We start from the raw sequence: 23121 nt of genomic DNA on the forward strand, positions 1-23121 counted from the left end.
ACAGTACTTCTGAAACTGCGACCTGCCTCTTGGGGAAACTAGAATGAAAGGCAGTTTACAATCCTCTGACATTCCAAACTACCTCCCATTCAGTTCAGCCAATCACTGCTGTAAAGTCAAGCCTCCCTCTTGCCCTGGGGAAACAAAGGCTTCCTGGTTGCCATATTAAGGAAAATAAATATCAGATTTCCAAACACCGCCCAACTAAGGCTGCAACATACTACTGATCCATCCTCTTAAACCTCCAGAAATAATGCTCAAATCGTGTACAGTAATGTGGGAATCTAAATGAGCCTTTAGCATGCATGCTGTCACTTGGAAACCTAACCATGCCCTGTGAAATCCTGACAGTACCCCCTCCGTAAAGCCCTGTCCCAGGACCAACCTTCTCTGGATGTAAACGATGAAATTTCCTAACCAACCTAGGAACAAGTACATTTTCTACCTTCTCCCAAGATCTCCCCTCTGGCCCGTAACCCTTCTAGTCATCCAAGTACTGAAGTTGTCCCAGGACCACTCTTGAGTCTAATTTGGCCTGAACCTCATATTCATTCTCATCTTCAGAAAACACAGGACCTGGAGCTTAATGAATTCTGGTGTCATTCCTACAAATCTTTAATAAATTTACATGGAAAGTTTAATGAATCTTTAACCCAGGTGGCAACTTCAATTTCACTGAGACTGGAGAGAAAACCTGCTCCACCTCAAATGGTCAAATAAAACGGGGACTAAACTTATTTCTCCCCTTCAAGGCCAAATTATTAGTGGACAACCACACCCGATCTCCAAACTGATATTCAAGACCCTTCCGACGTTTCCTGTCGGCAAATATTTTTTATAGCTCAATTTATGCCTCTCTAATGCTTGAACTGCCTGCTTCAAGGTTTGTCCCCTGGCCTCCAACCTAATCAACATCTGGCACCTCCACCTCCACCAACACAGCACTTCTTAAAAAGTGTGGATGAAACCCTTGATTCACAATAAACTGGGACATAGAGGTAGAACTCTTAGCTGTATTATTGTATCAAAATTCAGCAAACCAAAGCAGTTCTAGCCAACCTTGATCTGAGCCTAGATAACACTGTATATACTTCTCTAATTCTTGGTTGACCCTCTCAGTTTGACATTTGCCCTTGGGATGATAATTGGTAGTTAAATGAATGTCTATCTTCAATTCTTTACAAAACGCCTGCCAAAATTTGGAGACAAATTGGGTTCCTCGATCCGAAATAACCTGACTAGGTAGGCAATGTAACTTCACCACATTTTGCAAAAATGCCTGAGCTAACAAAGTAGCCGTAGCTGCCTCTTTGATGGGAATAAAATGCCCCGCCTTAGAAAAAACATCAACCACCACAAGAATAGTTGAGCAACCCTTATCAGGTGGCAAATCGACAATGTAGTCCATAGAAACAGTATGCCAAGGGGAGGTGGAATCGGAAGTGGCACCAACAGCCCTGCTGCCTTCTGATGATCAGACTTGGAACGTATACATACTTCACGTTCTTACATAATTCTTCACGCATCTCCTTCCACCAAAATTATCTCCAACAGGTCTAAAGTCTTAATTCCCAACAGGGAATCGCGGCAATCCTTCAAAGCTTCCATTCGTAATTCCTCCGATGGTAAATACAGTTTGGCTCCCACAAAAGGTAAATCCTCCTTGATCTGACGTATAGAATCTTCTGCCACCCAATCTAAGAGCTGCTTTTCGGACATCTGTCGAATAGTCTCCTGAAAATTCTTTACATTCTCAATCTTTCCTATGACAAAATTCTTCTCCGCAAGCAAAGGCATTGGCGCCCCATGGTCAACTCCCTGGAACACATTCAGACAGCGCATTCGCCTTCCCATTTTGATGCCCAGGCTTGAACAAGATTACAAAATCATATTCAGTGAAAAACAAACCAAGGCAGCTGTCTTGGAGTCAAGGTTCTTGCAGACCAGAGAAAAGTTAAATTCCTGTCATCAGTCAACACTGTGACTCGATGCTTGAAACCCAAAAGATGATGCCTCCACTCGATGAAAGCTGCCTTGGTTGCCAACAATTCTCGATCTGAAATCGTGTAACTTCTTTCAGCTGGAGAAAACCTTTTTGAAAAGAAAGCTACCGGATGCAATGGACCGGTCACTTGATGACGCTGTGACAGCACAGCTCCTATCGCACAATCCGAAGCATCTGCTTCCAGGAAAAAAGATTGCTCCACATCTGGATGTAACAAAATTGTTCCCAAAACGAATTTCCATCAAGAACTGGAACGCTTTCTCTGCTTCCTCACTCCACTCGAACATCACACCCTTCTTCAACAGTCTTGTAATCGGGGAGACAATTTGTGAACATTTTCGAATGTATCTGCGATAAAAATTCACAAATCCAATGAAACTTTGCAGATCCTTCACTGTCGTGGGCTGAGGCCAGTCCGTTACCACCTTCACCTTGGCCAAATCCGTCTCCAATCCCGCGGAGACAGAACAAACCCCAAAAATTCTACTGTGTGAAACTGCCACTTTTCCAGTTTCGCAAACAACTTATTTTCCTTCAACTTGATCAATACTTTCCTCACATGTTCCTCATGTTGATAGTTTAATCAAGATGTCATCAATATAAACTACTACGAAAACATGTAAATATTCCCGAAGAAACTGATTGATGAAAAATTGAAAAGCGACAGGAGCGTTCCAGAGCGGGTTCTAAATGCTGTTTTCCATTCGCCGCCTCCTCTAACTCTCACCAAAAGCCCACCTAAGATCTAATTTAGTGAAAATCTTCGCCCCCTGAATTCTATCTAGCATGACTAAAATCAAAGGCAAAGGGTATCCATTCTTGATCGTGATCTTATTCAAGGCCCTATAATCGATACATGTTCTCAAGGTCTTGTCCTTCTTGGGTACAAAAAATAAGGCTGTAGGTGACTGGGAATGTCGAATAAAGCCCTTTACAAGATTTTCATCTAGATGCTCCTTTTAAATGCTTGTTTTCCTTTTCAGTCAGTGCGTAAATTCTTCCACAAGGGATCAGCGCTTCATCTTCTAGATCTATTTTACAGTCAAATAGGCTTTGAGGGGGTAACTCACTCGCTACCTCCTTAACAAACATATCCTTAAACTTGTGATAACATTCAGGTAAAACCCGAGACACAGCCCCAACACTGTTACCCAACAGCTCCAGCAGCTAGACATCCTCAAAACAGCATACCTCACCTCCAAATGCCTGAATAACCTAGCACCCCCATACCTTATGGATAAAATTACCAGGAGAACAGCTACCCGCCCTACGAGATCTGCTAACTCATTTATGTTAGAGATTCCTAGGTTCAAACGCCCGACAGCAGGAGGAACCAGTTTCCCTGTTAAAGCGGCACAATGTTGGAACAAATTACCAGTTGACCTCAGACTAGAACAACTCTACCCTATATTCAGACATAAGATGCTTAATTGGCTACACACTAACGACACCTAACTGCCGAACTACACTTCTACCTCTCCAGCCCCTACACGACCCTTTGTTCCCTCAAACTACACTGTAGATTTGTTAACTATGCACGCATGGTCGTCTGTTCTGTCATATTTGCATGCACCATGGATACACGTTAACGTAGACATGTAAGGTTGTATATACATATCTGTATGTATGTGTGCATATATTTTTACTCGCGATAATGCCTCCTTGACTTACCAAGACCATTGCTTTGTATTTAATGTATCTTGTACTTGTATTTTTGCTCCTACTGCAATCACTGCTCTATGTATTGCTACCTTGTACTGTAACTAAGTTTTAAGATTTCTTGTTTCTGTTGCGCCCTAAGGGCTTGGTGCGCATTACCAAAACAAATAAACAAAAACAAACATGCACCCTGAATCTTAGACACTTCCTCCAGACCCCACTCTAATACGCTGAAGCACATTGCTCTTTACAGAATTCTGAACCAAGCTCTACTATCCTTTTTCCCCCCAATCAATTACTGGATTGTGTAAAGTAAGCCAAGGCATACATAAATAATCTGTAGCTGTGGGGCATCGATCAACTAAAAAACTATATCCTCTCCATGTTCCTTCCCAATCCTCATCCTTAAAACCTATTTAATTTGTGTAATTACTCCTGATGACAATTGAGTACCATCCACCGCCCTCACTTGTTCCGGAACTCCCTTTTCAACTACAAGCACACCCAACATATTTGCTAAAGCGAGATCCATGAAATGTCCTGTGGCTCCTGAGTCAATCACACCTCAGCTTACCTTCCCAAAACAAGGATACACTGAGTGATATGTGGCACCGCTGTTTGGATGGTATTTGCCACCAACTGTCCTATTCCAGCAACAGGTGGAAATCGTCGGTGTGTAGACATCGCCCTACAAAGTGTGTTCCATCTCGACAATACAGACACAACTTCTCCCTATGCCGCCTGCCCTTTTCTTCTTTGGACAATGGCTCCCTAACCAGGCTTGTCTGACCTTCTACCACCTGCCCCTTAACTTTCCTGACTGCTCCAATCTTGGTCGCTCACTCGTACTCCACACTTTTTTCCTTCAGAAAAATTCCTCCTCTTTTCAGTCCCCCTCTGATAATCTTACATCCAATTGGATTACCAAAGAAATTAAATCTTCACTAATTGTGGGTCTCAACTATGGTGGCTAAACCATCCTTAAGTTCCTCCCGTAATCGACTATAAAAATATGGAAGCTCTCTTCTCCTCAGGCCACCCAGTCTCCTGTACAAGCGCCCTAACTGTGTAATGTACGCTGCCAACTTTCTATTCCCCTGACGCAACTCTAGTAACTCTCCGTCTGCACTCGGAGGATGTACTCCTGTCGAACATCTTACAGAACTCACACTTCAATTCCATCCAATCATGTAATTCCACTGGTCCCCTTTCAACAAAATCGACTGACCAGGCTGAAGCCTCCCTTGTAAGATAGGAAATAAGAAATGCCACCTTAGCGGTTCCAGTGGGAAAAACCTCTGGTCTACACAAAGTGTAATTCACACTAAATTAAGAAAGTCTTTAACCTCTTACTATCTCCACCAAACCTCTCCGGAGGAGCTGAAGGATTGGAAACCAAGGAAATCCCTGGAGTTAAATTTACTTTTGTTCCCTTCTAATTCAGACATCTGCTCCTTAACACTACGCTCCGGGTACAAAACTGGTGATTCTTGGTCTATTGCTCTACTTCCTTTTGATGGCCCTCGGAACTCAGACCTATGTACCAAACTATTCAATTCCTCCATTTTAACTCCCAAAGTTAGGGTCGTGCTTCTGGCCACCCTTAAATCCTCCTTAATCTCCATTAACATTTTTCTTAGTGCACCCAAACTCGACTCTGGGTCCACCATCACTCAGGCAAGATTAAACCCATGGGCCTTTCATTCTGTCAGGACCAGTCTGAAATCTTCCTGCAGGAGTGATGCTGGCCCACCAGACCCGCTCCCCCCAAGTCAGGCTTGCGCGAGACGAAAAGGAAACTCAACGTTCACGGAAACCAGTTTGTTAATAACTATTTACAGAGTTAGTATTTAACTAAATTATATTTAACTTGATCGATCTCAGTCGTGCACGCCTGTTAATGTTTACACGCGCAATGGCACAACTAGTTCAGTTCCTTACATGCACTCTCATGCTTGCCGTTTTCTGTATTGCCCACACTGAATTTCTAACAATTACTGGGTCTTTTACTTTGAACTTTTACATTTGAAAAGTTCAGATTAAACAACTCTTCTCCCTCTTAAACATTCAGAACAATTTTACACCTTAAGACTTAACTTTAAATGAGAGGAGATACTTAGCTTGCTTCAACTGTACCCGCTCTCTTGCTTCAAGGAAAAACTCAAACTTCACTGGAGTCTTCTGTAGATTGGATTCTCATAGTCTTCCTTCGAATCTAGATTACTGGATACTTGATGAACTTATACACAGAACTATTGAAACTGCGACCTGTCTCTTGGGACACTAGAATGAAAGGCAGTTTAGAATCTTCTCGGACATTCCAAACTACCTCATGTTCAGCTCACCCAATCACTGCTGTAAAGTCAAGCCTCCATCTTGCCCTGGGGAAACAAAGACTTTGTGGTTGCCATATTAAGGAAAACAAAGTTCATATTTCCAAACACTTCCCTCTACAACAAGACTCATACCAAACTCTGGCTGCAACATACTATTGATCCCTCCTCCTGAACCTCCCGAAAGAATGCTTAAATCGTGTACAGTAATGTGGGAATCAAAATGAGCCTTAAGAATGCATGTTGTCACTTGGAAACCTAACCATGCCCTGTGAAATCCTGACATTCCCCATCACATCAGGACCTAGGGCAAGGTACTTACTATTATACCACGGTCCCTGGCACTTCTACACAGACGACCAAGGGGACACTGGACGTGGACCAGTACTATGATTGCACAGACTCACCGGTGGATAACCAATTACAATATAATGACCTGTTCCTGAATGCTGCAGAGCACCAGACACACAAGAAACCCAGGTTAACCAGGACTTCCTATGGGATAAAAAAATAAGCAACCCAATTTATCCCCCTGTTGCATCAGTGCAGAGACACATCCAACCCTCTCTGCTCGCATCAAATTTAACGCAGGCAGTTAACCCGTGCATTGAACGAATTTTCAAACTGGCCCCCACACCTCCCATATACACAAGGGGGCAGTTAAAACACGACTCTTCAGTGGTGACGACTCCAAGGAAAACCGCGGTAACCCCTCTGGCCTCTTCCGAAGCCCCTCCGGAAAAGGAGAGTAAAACGATTTACTCCTTTTTGGAAAGAAGGTGGCTTCATCAGCAGTTTACCAAACTAGAATTGCTAATAAAACAACACTATTAGCCAGTTACAACTGTCACAAGGGGGATGAGATCGCCGAACAAATAGAATCGGCCCCAGAGCCCCTCAAAACACAGCTGTCACTCACCATCGCCGAGGGGGGGGAAACAAGTAGCCACCTGCATCCTCAAACAACTTGGATGCAGTGGACAATGCAGGAAGAATCATGGCGGAAGGCACACTGGTAATCGCCACGCGTGGCTACGAAAATCCGGCTTCAAGCTTGAAACACAGGCAACCCTCCTTAATATGCCCATTGAACCCAACGCTTTGTCTGGCAAAGCGCTGGTGGACGCTCTTAAAAGCGCAGAAGAGGAATGGGACACCCTCAAATCATTAGCAGCTCATCAACAAACCATTTGGACACAGAGGAGGGTATCTCGGGGACAACATACTCGCCTTGGAAGCAAGACGACACAGAGCACCACAGGTTCGATCCTCGGGTCCGCATTTAGAAACCTCTGGGTATTAAGCACATTATAAATAACTCATCATATCGTATAACTCGTTTTAGAGGGCAAAACTCTCTGTAGTCATAGTGGCCAAAGCTCCTACTGGGGTTCGTCACGGGGACAATCCTCACAATGGGGGTTTCAAAGAGGCCAAAGAAGGTCTTGGGAGTAACTGCAGGTCTTCTTCCTCTAGAGGTGGCTTAACCCCTCCACCCCCCGCCCCAGCAATGACCACCTGCTACACTTTCCCTCCCATGTCACTCCAGTAGGAGGCAGTATTTCACACTTCACCCACACATGGTAGGGGATCACTTTGGACAAGTGGGTACTTTCCACTGTGGCGGGTGGTTATTGTATAGTTGATCCAACAACCATCCAACCACCCACCAAGACTAAGGCACACCTCCCAGGAAGAACAGATCCTGATGGAAGAGGCGAAGGCACTGCTTCTAAAGGACGCCATAGAAATCGTCCCGGCAAAACCAGGTAAACAAGGGTACTTCCTTGTGTCAAAGAAAGACCCAACGATGCAGACTGTCTTAGACCTGCACCTGGTGAACACCTATGTCAAGCCACAAAAATTCTGCTTTATGATACTTTCTTCCCTCTTTATGGCGCTTTGGTGCCTTACAAATAAAATAACATAACAGGAGGTAATCCTACTGCTACTGCAGGGGGACTACATGGCAACCTTGGATATGAAAGATGAATACTCATATTTCAATGATCCCAGCGCACAGAAGGTTTCAAAATGGCGAACCAACTCTACCAGTTCAAGATACTACCCTTCAACGTAGCCTCCGCTCAAAGGGTATTTACCGAGGTACTATCGGTAGTGGCAGCGTACCTATGCAGGGAATCAATACGTGTACCCTTATCTGGACGACTGGCTGATAACTGGGGAACCCCCACCCCCTCCCCAAATTTGCAAGCAAGCAAAATACCCAGAGAACAATCAATCTCTTGTTCAAATTGGGGTTCTCAATAATCAATGAGAAGAAATAGTCTTGTTCCAAACAAGACCAAACAGTTTTTAGCAGCTGTCATAAAAACAGAAGAGGGATCTAGTCTTTCCAATAATTGAAAGAGTGCAAAACCTACTGCTGCAAATACCTCAGTATCTAGCTGGTCACCAAATAACTACGCAAAGCAATGCATTTGCTCGCAATGATGGCCTCATGCATTTACCTGGTCCCACACGCACGACTGTGCATGCGTCCAATGCAAGAATGGTAAGCGGTGGTCTCGGGCAAGTGGTCAGTGGGACGATCTAGTGACAGTTTTGCTAACCCTAGTACAAGCTCTACACTGGTGGACAAAGGAGAATATGTTAAAGGAAACCTTTTCACAATCCTGCAGTGCAGGCAGTTGTCACTACAGATACATCGCTCACCAGGTGGGGAGCTCATTACCTTCACCACAAAGCGCATGGCCTGTGGACACAGATCACATCTCAGAATCACATAAATCTTCTGGAACTACTAGCAGTGCTCCAAGCTCTGCAAGCTTTCCAAGTGCACCTGTCGGTCCAGACAGTTAAAGTCCACACGGACATCACACAGCCATGTTTTACAACACTCTCCAAGTCTGTCCAGGTTAGCACAAATAATTTGGAAGTGTGCACTCAGGCGGGGCATGTTTCTAATGTTGCAACATGTTCCAGGGGAACTTGATTCTCTGGCAGACTCACTAAGCAGAGATACTCTACCAGAAGAGCAGGAGTGGAAACTTGACAAAGATATTGTAAACCAGATCTTCACACTATGGGGGTATCCCCCTGCTAGATTTGTTCGCCAAAAGACAAAACATGCAATGCCTAAACTTTGCATCCAGGGCTAGTTTTTAACTCTGATCAAAGTTCACCTAGCGGCTCTATCTGTGTACACCACTTCTCAAAATAAGGTGTCCTGGTGGAAAAGGCCAGTCATTATGGCGTTCATGGAAGGAGTAAAGACTCCACCCTCCCATTTCCAACCCGCCTCCAGGGTGGGACCTAAATGTAGTACTTGCTAAGCTCATAGGACACCCCTTTGAGCCTATGCATAAATGCAGCCTTGAACACCTCACATACAAAACAGCCTTTCTGGTGGCTATCCCCTCCATAAGAAGAGTCGGTGAACTGCAAGCTTTCAGTGCAAAACCCTTTGTCATACTGATATTAAGAACACACCCCAGGTTTTCACCTAAGTTCATCTTGAAGTTCCATGTCAATCAGTACATTGAACTATCCGCTGTCTTTCAAAATCCATCAAGCTCAGCTGAGGAAAAACTCCATGCATTAGTTATAAGTAGGGCGGTCCTTTACTATGTAAACAAGAAGACTGCTTAGGAAAACAGACAAACTGTTTGTCTCCATGGCTCCTGGCAGGGAAGGAGACCGTGTTTCTGAAAAACGCCATCTCCAGATAGTCGGATGAATACAGCTCTGCTACTATGTCACATAAAACTCTGCCTTTCATGCCAAGAGCTCACTCTACCAGGGGTACAGGAGCTACACTGGCCTTTATCGCAAATGTCCCACTAGATCCCATTTGAAAAGCAGCTACATTGAGCTCTATCCGCACTTTTACTCGGCATTACTGCATTGATGCACATTCTAAAGCAGATTCCCAGGCGGGACAAGCGATGCTGAAACATCTATTCGCCGCTGTACCTTCTCACAACCCACCACCTTACTGCTTGCTAATTTAAGCATAGCATGCAATCTAAGCAGATTCCACAAGCCTCAGAAGGGATAAATTACTCACTGCAATCTTATTTCTGATGCTTGTATCTGCTTAGAGCCACATGCGCCTCCCCTTCCTCCCCTGTGCATAGATGTATTTCTGGCTTCATCTGTTATAAATCTGCTTTATTACACCTATAGTCGTGCTACACTTCATGCAACCTCATGTCAGAAACCAAACAATCTGAGGGACCTCCATGCATGAAGCACCATGGGTACAGTAGGCGTCGCACTAGGTATGGTATTATTGGCATGCCCTGTCGAGATCCCTTTTTCGACGTTTGGTTCCCCCCCTCCCCCCAAAACAAAAAGTGGTATACTCTGCAGTTACCACTAGATGTAGGCCTATGCATAGCGCATGAATCTAAGTAGCTACAAGCATCATGAATACGATTACGGTGAGTAATGTATCCCATATTGTATGTTTCAGGTTATATAGCACCTTACTCCATACTTCTAAGAGCTATATAAATGAATAGCTAAGCTAATTTAGAAAAAACTTTACTTTTAAAAGCATTCACCTTCTAGATGGGATGTTTGCTTTCCAGCATTTAGTGCTTGCTCCAAAGCAAGCTACAAGGCTTCTAAGCTAAGCAGGGGGTTTTACTTATGTCCGAAAAGTCAGGTCAGGAGATGCAACAAAAAGCAAAAGAAACGGTGCCCCATAGTCTATGGGCGTAAAGCAGCAAAAAGAATCTTTTCATTTCTTAAAGCCCACCTTCTGCTTAGAGAAGGCAACTTAGAGATGTGGAGGACTCCTAGTTATCATAAAGATAATGAGACTGGTCCTGTTTTACCACTTGTGACTTTTGTTGGTTGTTTTTAAGGACTGAGGGGATGGTGTGGACTATGCTACAGGCAGTTTATGCAGATGGAAGGACATGCCAAACCTCAGCCAGAGGCAAATGGTTCATTTCCAGTATGAAGTGTTGTCTGGGTGGAAGTATTCATCCTCTCTGATATCTGGTTTTGCTGCAATGCATTGGTTTGCTCTAGTGGGAGAAGGGGAAGTGTGTACTTTTTGTGGTGGAAAAGGAGGGGTGTGCTTTCTGTCTGAAGTGCTCACTGTGCCATCTCTCGGTGGTGAAACCTCTCCCGGATGGAATGGCATGTGTGTTGTGAGTAAGCTGTTGGGTGGTAGTGCTGGCCCTTTTAAAGTGATTCCCATTAACCTTGCTTTACTTGTAGCACTCTGTTTGGGCTGCTGAAACTGTTAAATGAGCTGTACGCCATGTTCTCTTTCATAGGTGCGCATACAACGGTCACCACAGAGTATGGCCTGCCATCCAGCCATTCCCAGTTCATGTGGTTCTTCTCAGTCTACGCTTTCCTCTTCCTGTATTTGAGGTGAGGTCTACGCTATCCATGCTTTTTCATGGGGGTCTGTGGTCCTTCATTAATCTTTTGGGCTACTGCATAAAACTGGCCCAGTGAGTAGGTCAATAAGTTGTTCACTCCTTCACATTGTACAATGCATGCACATCACCCAGACTATCCCTGTAGATGGCCGCCCGATTGACATGCTCTACAGAGTCTGCACATCACCATGATGGGCCATTCCCTCTGTACTTGTATATCATCATGATGGTCCTTGATTTCAATGGTTCACGCTGCAGCACATTTCTACAGCCACCTCTGACTTGCATCCTGTACAGTTCCTAATCCCGGATGATGTTTGATTACATGCACATTGTGTAGAGTAACTTCCCATCACCAAGAGTGACCCGCTCTTGCTCACTTTGTCAGTGGTTCTGCTACAGCTACATAGGTGTGGGAGTGCTGCATTTTGGTGAGCTAGGAGGTGTTGAGTACCCTTTAAGGGCATAACTAGGTAAGGGTACAGAGGGGTCAAGGGTTCATGTGGAGGGTTTGTGAATGAATCTGGATGAAGGGCATTCAAGATGGAGAACAAGGCAGTTGGGTTTAGGGTATTCAGGGAACGGGGGTTTGTGATTGTAGCTTCTGTTGGTTAGTAACATACCTACTGATTTTTGGTTTTTATTGAATATGTTCCAGACCCTTTAATCTTGCTGTTACTGAGCGGGATCTGCTCAATTGGAGGTGGAGGGTGGGATAATCTTACATTCTGCCCACGTCCACAGCAACAGTATGCCATCTTGAAGATTTCTGTTAAGAGGACTGCAACACAGGTTGCTGGATAGTGTTGACTACCAGTTCCGCAACACTTGTTTTATATTTTCTTTTCTTCTCAGAATGCACCAAACGAACAATGCTCGCTGCCTGGACCTGCTGTGGAGACACATTCTCTCAGTGTGCCTGGTGACTGGGTCGTTGCTGGTCTCGTACAGTCGGTAAGGGGAGCTTTGCTTGCTCATACTTTGCCCTGGATGTGTGTCTTTCTTGATGCGACTGCATGATGTTCTCTTCGCTCCTGATTTCCAGCTCCCCTTGGTTTGCTCCCTGTAGTGTGTGCTATGCCCCCATGATGCCATGTATTGGAGCCTTGTGTGACAAAACCATGTGACCCTGGCCCTGCTAGTCTTTGTGGTGGGCTATGGTGTGGGAGACCCCTTATGTGTGGTTGTCTCCTTTTGATCCTGCCTTTTGGAATATTACGGTATCAGTGACTGATGCAGGGAGCACTGTGCTGTGGGCATTTTGTGAAAAATCCGCCTTCGCTAATCTGTGCTGCTCTTTGCAGATCTCTTGTCTCCCATCTTTTAATCGGTGTATGACTTTTCCTCTCTTGCAGAGTGTATCTTCTGTACCACACCTGGAGCCAGGTTGCCTATGGCGGTGTTGTGGGCTGTTTGATGGCTATTGCATGGTTCGCTCTCACCCAGGAGATCCTCACCCCGTTGTTTCCTAGGATAGCTGCATGGTAAAATCTTTCTTCCTCTAAAAATGGGGTCGATGGTGAGGGGAGAGGGTCTGCAGAGATCAGGAATGTGGCTTTATGTATTTGCTTTTAGCATACTATCTCATGTAATGTATACAGCCCTCTTGGTTTTGTATTCGGACTAAAGTTAGTTGACGACACCTTATTGATGCTGAGGATTCTGGCCAAATAAAGCTGCACGTAGGGTGCATTCTCTGCAGCCAATACTGCGTCGTTCTTGCTTATTAGAAATGCTACAACATGAGGCACCAGCTGCTCCCAAACTAATGTAGTTCTGCTTTACTTTGGTTTAGGCCGATATCAGAGTTCCTCTTGATCAGAGATACCAGTCTTATACCCAACATCCTGTGGTTTGAATATACCGTCACTAGAGCAGAGGCCAGGTAAGTGTGTGTTTCACTCCTCTTTGCCCCAGTCCCTCACACCCCCGATGTGGCAGCCAGCTTAAAGTTTGTTCGATTGACCATCTCCTCTGTGCCATTCATGTTGCTTTGCAAGATCCAGGTGATTTCTGTGCCTCCATATTATGCAGCACTGGGCTGGGAGGTGGCGAGGTAGTTGGGTTGGGTTTGCATGAGACCCTGACAATGGTAGGACAGACCATGACCCCTCCCCAAAATTGTTGTTGCTTGAACACCTTGTTTCCCTACCCTAAGATTGCCTATTCCCATTCTTTGTGTTCTGATGAAACCTGTGAGGAGCCAGGCCTGCCATCGAATGCCTTTCTTCTCTGATTTCTGTAAGGTGTTTGGCTTTTCTCTTTCCTTGTCTGGGTTTGAGGGTGAGAACACAATTGGACCACGCTGCATGGATCGTTGAGTTGGCCGTTGATGCCCCATAGCAGAGAGGATGCGTTTGAGATTTTGTTTTGCATCTTCCTTGTGGCAAAGGACCTGTTCTAATCACTGCTGTGGCTGCCCTGTTGGAGGGTTTTAGTCGTACTGCTTTAACAGGTCCTGGGCATTAGTGTACAGTTGGGCAAGTTGGGGTCTCGGCTACTACCCCTGGATCCCACCAGGGGCCAGCATATCTCGTTTGCTCTTTGAGGTGTATGCAAAGCATTGTGCAGTAACTAGGATGTTTGACTGTCACGTCTGCCTAGTGGATGTGACTGTTGAAGCGTTGCATGTGCCACAAAACTCCCAAATGTCTATGGGCTTGTGTTCTAGAAGAGGGACTTGAGGCATCTTTGAGGCTTGTCCGTTACCTCTGGCATGCCTGACGTTGTGTTTGGCCTCTATGCTGAAATGGATAAAATTGAACTACACTTTGGTGAGTGTGCCAGGAAGTTGGGCCTCGCCATCAATGTTTGAGGTCTAGATAAGATTATTTTATTTCATCGGTTTGACCAGTGATGATGGCCGTATGACTGTGATGCTCACGGTGCTCTTGTTTGGGCCCTGGGGTAGGAGGTGGGGTGAATGGAAGATACCTTTTCCTCCACTGGAGCTCATGCATTTCTGTCTCTTTCCTACTGTCTTCAACACCATTGTGGGCCGTCACACTTCAGAAGCTGTCCCTTCAGAATCTGTTTGGAGTTCTCTGTATGCTGCCTGAACACCAGTTCCCTATGTTCTCTTGACCCTAACATGGGTATTGGCGTGTCTGCAAAGCTGAACATTGCTTTCCCAATCCTCTACCCGCCTCGGGTATATTGGATTTTGTAGCCCAAAGGACAGGCTCCCACTCTAATGCTATTGCTTCAGGGAATTTCAAGCACACTTGGGTGGAGTCCACCCATGACTAGGCTACAGGGTTACCCTGAAGTCACCTACCGCTTCTAGTGGTAAATGAGGTGCAGCAGCCAGGCTCCTTTCTCGGGAGGCAAGCGGGTACAATGAGAACCTATAACCTTCAAACCGAATGCATCCATGCAATGTATTAACCACGATGTGCGTCTTTGCTGTGCATGGAAAAATGTAACAGGTGAGCAAGTGCCTAAAATGGGTATAGTTCAATGTCTTGGGATGAGACCCTGATACGTTAAGGGGTCTAGCAGTTCAGAGTTACATTTGGCCTCTGGAACATTTTAACCCCACTTGGTTAAGCTAAGTGCATTTCTGATGGTAAAGGGAATACATGTGTGCAGTGTTAAAGACTTTGGTAACAAAGCAAGCAAATGTGAACAGTTGAAGTCTGGGAAATCTTGTTCACCAGGGTCAATCTCCAGTTTGCCAGTTATGTTCCTGTTCCTGTTGGAGCTCAAGGGGGCAGAAGAAAAAAGTGCTTGTGCTGCAGGAAGGGGGACTTTAGAGAAACAAGATGTGTTTCTGGACAGACACAATGATGACCCTATTCCGGGGTATTGTGCAGCCTTCTGTTGGTGGCCGACTGGGCAACAGTAGCCAGGTGGTGAAGAATGGGACCCAGTGGTGCAGGTCCAGTAAGCTTGGAGTTCCTTGGTCAATGTTGCTTTGGTGTCATTGACTTTTGAAACCCTAGGCCTCTGGTTACATGTGATTATAACTAACCAATAAATAACAAACAACACTTTTGTCTAAACAAACCCCTGCCCCCCCCCCCCCAAAACCCCTGTTTCACTTCATTAATAATCCTATTATATATAATATACATTTGATCACATTCTGTGCATAGGCCGATATATGGTGGAATCTGCAGAGTATTGGTTTGTTTTTCAAAACTTGAAAAGGGGCGTCGAACTAGGGTGTGCCAGTAACACTATCCCTAGTGTGACGTCCACTGTACCCATGATACCTCATGCGTGTAGGACCCTCAGATTTTTCCACCATACTTGTCGGAAGCATATCGCGGAGTTCCCTTTGCTTTAGCCATTTATCTTTGTAATAATAAATATTCCCTGTTATCCAACTGTACGTGGAAAGATCGCTGAAGATCGACGTTGATACTCTAGACTGAGGAAGAACAGCCGCCAAGACTACACAATGGACTTTGGGCGACCTCAGCCCTGTACAAGTGGGGTGGGGACACACACACGCACACACACACACGGACACACACGGACACACATCGGACACACATGCGCAAGCCCCCGACCTCGGAGGACGGACCGGCGGTTCAGTTGTGGGGACAACACCCGGTGGCAAAAGCGCAACATACACCTCTTCCACCAAACCCACTAATCCCAGCCGAGATTCGACACGTATGTCGAGAGACCGGCAGAAGAAGGCACCAAGAGAGCGGTCCGCCGAGGCGTTCCAGGTCACGGTCGCCTCATGACGCACATCAACCATCCACGGTTGCCAAGGGTGCCACACTACCAAAAGTCACGGAGGCCCGGTCATCAGAAGACGAATCCGACCTCTTCCCCCAAGTAGCATGTTCGACATCTGCTTCTGAGATACAACGCCCTTCTTCCAAGACTCCCGAATCTCGACGCCAGGCGTTGAAACATTCAGGAAATCCCAAAGGGTCAGGTTAACTTTCCTCTACACATGGGGGAGGGGGAAAAACAACATAAGAAAGCCTCTGAACATCAGGTTCAGAAGGAGAATCACAAGGAAAAAACCAAGGTCCCTGACCCTGCCACCAGGGAAAGATCTGTTCCTCCAACTACTCAGGAAACAGAGGTAATTGAAGAGACACAGCAGCAGAGGGTTATCCCCAGTTCCAAGCAATGGGACTCTGAGGACATTGATGGAGTAATGAGGAGGATGTCCTTTTTTTTTTAGATTTCTACAAAAAGGACCCAAATTACTTTCATAGTTATCATAGTACTCATAGCTACCTCTGCACTTCGGGATCCAAAGACCCTCAACCTTCTACTAAGAGGCTCCGTTCTGAGACTCCAGTTCAGGGTTTGATTTCAGACCCTTCCATAAATGAGACTTACTAGCCATATGATGAGGAGTCACAAGTACAAATGCTGGAAGAACAGACAGGGGTCGACTGCTATGGGGACGATGAGGATCAGGAATACGAGGCGGAAGCCTATAGTCTTGACTCCCCTATTCGCAACAATCCCCCCTGTGAATGGCTCACCAGTTGACAATCAGCCTTTACTTAATGAGGTATTCGCTAAAGCTGCAGCCCATTTTCAAATTGACACACACGGTGTCCAAGAAGAGAGATTTTGCAGAGGAAGTTCTAGGGGACAGGAAATCCATTGCCCAAACTATCCCCATTTTAAAATCAATTCAACGCAGAATCGATCCTTCTCTGGTAACCCTCAATCTTATTCGAGCGGTCAATCCACGAGTAGAAAAAATAATTTTGAGCCGCTCCCTCTGATCCACTTTACCTAAAGGGTCAGTTAAAACCCAACTCACTGGTGGTTACTACCACCAGAAAGAGGGCGGGAACACAATTAGCGTCTTCTGAAGCACCCCCGAACAGAGAGAGCAAGAGAATATATGCTCTGGGGAGAAAGGTGGCATCCACGTCAGCATACCAAGCACGCATTGCCAACGCCACCACTCTGTTAGCAAGCTACACCTGCCACCAATGGGAACAGGTAGCTGCCCTCATTTCCTCTGCACTCGAACCTATAAAGAGCCAGTTGGCCCAAATTGCAACAGACGGAAGATCAGTGTCTGGATGCATTCTTAAGGCAAACTTCGATGCAGCGGATAATGCAGACTAATAGCAGAAGGCACAGTCAGACAATCGGGGTTTAAGCCCGAGACCCAAGCCACCCTCATAGATCTGCCGGTAGAACCAAACAATCTATTTGGGAAAGCAGTGGAGGGAGCACTGAAGACGAATATGAAACCTTAAAGTCCCTCGGCCAACTAACAAGCCCTCGGGTCAAAGGGGGAATAACAATATTTTTCGTCACTTTCGCGGCCAAAACTCCCAAAGAGGGACCAATTACTATCCAGGTAAAGGAACCTCATGGGGCAGCAATCAACAGGCTACCCAAGGTTTCACCAGAGGTCAAAAGAGGGGCCGCGGTAGGTGGAAAGGCAGCCCAGGTAAAGGCACTACGCCGCACAGTAAACCGTGACGTTCCGCTCCAGGTCCCTTCCCATGCATCACCAGTAGGGGGGCGCATTTCCATCTTCACCCACGCATGGGAAGGGATCACTTCGGACCGCAGGATACTGTATAGAGCTACTAGAACGCCCCTGCAACCATCCTCCAAGACAGAAGATGCACTCCTTGGAGCACCAAAGAATCCTCGAGGAGATTGTCCTTCTTCTTGCAAAGGACCCAATAGAACTCGTCCCGGACAACCGGGTAAACCAGGGTATTTATTCAACCTACTTCGTTGTGCCAAAGAAAAATCTAATGATGCACCCAGTATTAGACTTGCGCCCTGCAAACAAGTATGTCAAGCCACTAAAATTCTGCATGACTACACTCCAGGAAGTAATCCCCCTACTAAAGAGGAGATTACATGGCAACATTGGATATGAAATATGCCTATTTTCATATTTCCATGTTCCCAGCGCACAGAAGATTCTTGCGTTTTCAAGATAGACAGCCAGCATTACCAGTTCAAGGTGCTGCCCTTCGGAATAGCCTCGGCTCCAAGGGTATTCACCAAGGTTCTGGCAGTGGTGGCGGCGGTGCACCTATGCAGGGAGGCAAACCCGGTGTACCCTTACCTGGACGACTGGCTCATCACAGGGGAAACCACTGTAATTTGCAGATCCAGCATTCAAAGAACAATCAACCTCCTCTTCCAATTGGGCTTCTCAATCAACGAGAATAAAACCAGCCTGGTGCCAAGCACCTCAAAACAGTTCCTAGGAGCTGTCCTAGAAACCCAAGAGGGGTTGGCCTTTCTGTCGGAGGAAAGAATTCGGAATCTGCAAATTCCTCTGTCCGGTCGCCAGATAAGGGTGCGCAAAGCAATGTTTTTGCTAGGCATGATGGCATCATGCATTTACCTGGTTCCCCACGCGCGCCTGTGACCCATGCAGGAATGGTTGGCGAAACTGTGGTCTCAGGCAAGTGGTCAGATCTAGTGGTTGTTTCGCCAACACTAGTAGAGTCTTTCTGGTGGACAAGAGAGAATCTTACAAAGGGGAAACCCTTTTACGATCCAGAAATACAAGCCACCGTCACAACAGACGCATCCCTGTCAGGGTGGGGAGCGCACCACCTTTACCACACAGCTCAGGGTCTCTTATCTCACACAGTGGTTCAGAATCACATCAACCTGCTAGAACTTCTGGCAGTCTTCAGAGCGCTTCAGGCATTTTAACCCCTCCTATCAACCTGTCGGTGCAGATCCTAACAGACGGCAAGACTGCAATGTTTTACTTAAACAAGCAAGGGGGCACTTGTTCGCCAAATCTGTCCAAGCTTGCCCAGAAAGGCACTCAGATGGAACATTTACCTGTCATCCCAACATGTTCCAGGGGGATCTCAATTCACTAGCAGACGCTTTGAGCAGCGATTCCCTCCCAGAGGAACACGAATGGCGACTACACAAAGTCTTCGTAGAAGATCTCTTCTCTCAGTGGGGTTTCCCCACTATAGACCCGTTCGCCACAAGCGAAAACAGACAATGCCCAGACTTCGCATACAGGTTCCCCCAGCCAGGCTCCAAGGGGAACGCTCTATGGATGAAATGGTCAGGGATGTTTGCCTGTGCTTTTCCACTAACCCCTCTGATGAGGAAGGTGGTCAACAAGATACACAGGGAATCGATGACGCTCATCCTAGTTGCTCCTATGTGGATGAGACAACCATGGTTTCCACACCTATGCAAACTGGCGGTGTGCGACCCCCATCAAACTCCCGTGCTGGTACAATCTACTCTCACAGCATGATGGACAAACCGTGCATCCTCAACCCAACTCAATGAACTTGGCAGCATGGCTCCTGAAGTCAGAGTTCGGCCATCTCAATTTACCCCAGAGATGCATGGACATTTTAAGAGTCTAGAAAACCTAACACAAGACACTGTTACTTTGATAAGTGGAAAAGATTTGTTATTTGGTGCCAGAATAAACAAATCAACCCAATTAACTGTACTCCTTCCAATATTGTCACCTATATGCTCCACCTATTGGATGCAGGGTTAGTATTTAATTCATTCAAAGTACACCTGTCAGCCTACACCACCTCCCATAACAAGGTGTCATGGACGACAAGCATCCATCCGCCTTCTCTCAAAGGGGAGGAAGGGCGGGCGCTTGTGAATCCAAGCAGATACAAGCATCAGAAATACGATTACGGTGAGTAATGTATCCCTTCTGAGGCTTGTGGAATCTGCTTAGATCACATGCTGTGCATAGGCCGACATCTAGTGGAAGCTGCAGAGTATTAGTTGTCCCTTTTCGAGTTTTGAAAACGTCGACAGGGAGTGCCAGTAATACTATCCCTAGTGTGACGTCCACTGTACCCATGATCCCTCGCGCGTCGAGGTCCCTCCGATTTTGTTTTTTTTTTTCGCCATGCTAGATGGACACTTATAGCAGAGTTCCTTTCGGCGATAAGCCATTGACTTTATACAATTAGAATAGTTTTTCTTTCTATCCTTTCATCGACTGCTGAAACACCACGCCAGTGAAAGAAAAAGAAAACTGCCCGTCGGAGACCATCGCGACGGACCGTACGGCCCTGGAAGGTGGGAGGCCATTTTAGAATGTATATGCTCCCCTTACTACATTTTGTTTGCCCAGCTGCCATTTCCATAACCCATAATTATGGAAAACGCACCATTTTAAATTTTGCCCTAAGCGTAATCGTAAATTCCCTTAGGTCGACAAACACTTAGTTTGCAATTTGTATCTCCCGAGAGGCCACGTCGAAACGTCTTGTCGAGCGTGCAGGCTCGTTAAGCCTAAGACTTTAAAGGACCGCTCCATGAAACTTTTGGCCCACTATGCCAGGCAACTCGAGGCCGTAGAGGGAGTCTTTAGCGATGGCAGCGATGCCGCACTTTCGGCTACTCAAGTGCAGACCCCCGACCCATAAGACAGGCCGGCAGCCATGTTGTGGGAACTACACGCGGCTGCAGCGCTACAAAAGCACACAAGCCCCAGTGCACATTTGGCAGATAAGTCGAATACTAGTCAACGTTCGACGCCCCATGAAAGGTCCTCTGAGTCCCGGTCCTCTGAGTCCCGGTCCTCTGAGTCCCGGTCCTCTGAGTCCCGGTCCTCTGGACAATCTCATTCAAGATCGCCGCACAACAGGGTTCAACCGTCGAAAGATGGCAAGGGGGTCACACGAAAAACTCCTTCCGAAGGCCCATCATCCTCTCCCACACCGAAGTTCAACATTCATCATCTGATAAAACGGCAGGCCCCAAGAAGTCTGTTAAACACTCCTCTGGGCCCCAGAGTGGGGAAAAACATCATAAAAAGTCCTCTAAGACCCATCATAGGGACAAGAGTCCTACTAGGGACAAGTCATCACAAAAGGGAATATTGTCCAAGCCCAAAGATAAAACCCAAAGACTCTAGGCCAATGATTATACCTCCCACTGATGAGGATATGGGTTTCTGATGCTTGTTAATCTGCTTAGAATCACATGCTGTGCATATGGTCTGACATCCAGTGGTAACCGCGGAGTATTGCATCTTGTCTTTCGGGGACCGAAAGGGGACGTCGGCATAGGCATGTCTGAAACACTATCCCTATCGTGACGTGTGTAGTACCCAAAATCCCTCACGCGCTGAGGTCCCTCAGATTGTTTTTTTCCGCCCAGATAAATTGTCGGTTTAATCCCTGTTAAGTCACTTCACCCATCAAGAACATCTTCGACGAAGACTACGGGGGAATCGTCTACGGCTGTGGGTTCCGGCGCCTAAGATCCGGTGTTCGGACTTCCACGTGGTCGGGCCTTCTGGCCAGCCTACACAGTAGGGAGAGTGGGCTCGGGGTTTGCCATACTGTTATGTCTTTCCTCTTTTCCACTGCTTTCCTTTTTGGTCTGGTCACCCTTCCCTTCTGCTATGGAAAGGACTCCATTTAGAGTCTGCCCTGTGTGTAGGGTCAGATATCCGTGGGAAGACGAGCACACGTCGTGTAATGCTTTTCTCCCCCTAGAGCATGACGAAAAGCGGTGTTCAGCGTGTAAACTCCTTAAACCTAAAACCCTTAAGGAGCGCCGGTTGAAGCGGTGGGCCGCGTACGGAATGTCACGCGTGGAGCCTCCCCTGCTGCGACACCAGCCAAAAGTGACGGGGGTACATCGGATGCCCAAACGTCCAACGCGGACGTTAAGGACCTTGAGGCGGACCATTCTAGGGCCGCCACGCCCGTCCCCGACCCTTCCAGGCTCGACTCCGGTCTTGCTACAGGGACCACACCCGGTGACAGGGGCGTACAATCGCACTGCACAAAGCACACCCAAACGCCCTCCTCGACGACTTCATCGAAGAAGGCGAAAGCGCCAACGGGTCTGCCGGAAACTTTGGCGGCACCCACGGATCGGTCTGATCCGAAGCCTTCCTCGCATCCGCAGCAGCGCATGACGACTGGGCATAACAAACATAACAAGGGAGCTACTCCCCAAACTACACGCACCGAAGTTTCAGAACAAAAAACTTCGACGGTTTCCAAGGCCCGTACAGGCCCGAAAACTACGACTAGGCCTCTACCCGAGAAGCCATCTGCTGGCCCTTCTGGAGCCGCGGAAGACATTTTCACTGCCGACACATCGCTGTCTCCCGAAGATTCGGTGACTATCCGTAAGAGCATCAATAAGATTGCTACGGCGGTGGGCCTAGTACCGGTTCCGCCCACAGTTATGGGCCAATCCGCCAAAAAGTTTTCCATGGATTTGGAAAACTATCCCGAATACTCTTATGAAGAAAGCCAGGTATCCCTCTCAAGCACCCTGAGGAGATCCCCTCAACGCCTTAGGGCGGAGAACACAGTTCCTACTCAGCTAGGTCCATTTGGGTCATCCAAGTGGACCACGGAGCAATTCGAGGGGTGTATGGATTGGCTGGAGCAGTTTTCAGGGCTTCTGATCAACCTCTGCCGAAAAAAGCTCAGGTAGACCCTAACCCTCAAACACAAGATGTCCAACACCTAGATATCCAACACCAATTTGACTTGCAAGAAGATGTCCAGATGGACACGTATAGAGACATCTATACAGAAGAAGAGTCGTCTTTTATGTACAACTATGGGGAAGATCAAGGAGCAACGGACAACTGGGAGGACACCCAGCAGGACGATCACAACTCTGATATCGTTTGCCTCGACTCTCCCCCATCCACCCCGATTCGACATGCTTCCCCGGTGGATGATCAAATGGCTTTCAACAACATGTTGAAAAAAGCAGCGTAATTCTTTAAAATTGCCACGCTTGAAGCCTTGCGCGAACAAGATTTTGCGGAGGACATTATTAATGAACAGCCTCCGGC

At 46.7% G+C, this 23121-nt stretch overlaps 1 protein-coding gene across 1 annotated transcript in view; it reads left to right on the forward strand.

Annotated features, from left to right (window-relative positions):
* The window catches only part of DOLPP1 (dolichyldiphosphatase 1), a 158252-nt gene that overhangs the window by 100170 nt on the left and 34961 nt on the right, over positions 1–23121 (forward strand). Inside the window, exons 4-7 of the mRNA XM_069609216.1 lie at positions 11253–11352; positions 12219–12317; positions 12719–12847; positions 13159–13248. Coding sequence (XP_069465317.1) covers positions 11253–11352; positions 12219–12317; positions 12719–12847; positions 13159–13248 — 418 coding nt within the window. The remainder of the gene's footprint in view (positions 1–11252; positions 11353–12218; positions 12318–12718; positions 12848–13158; positions 13249–23121) is intronic.

This window comes from Ambystoma mexicanum, chromosome 8, assembly GCF_040938575.1.
Source record: "Ambystoma mexicanum isolate Mex_15411 chromosome 8, UKY_AmexF1_1, whole genome shotgun sequence".
NCBI classification, from domain to species: domain Eukaryota; kingdom Metazoa; phylum Chordata; class Amphibia; order Caudata; family Ambystomatidae; genus Ambystoma; species Ambystoma mexicanum.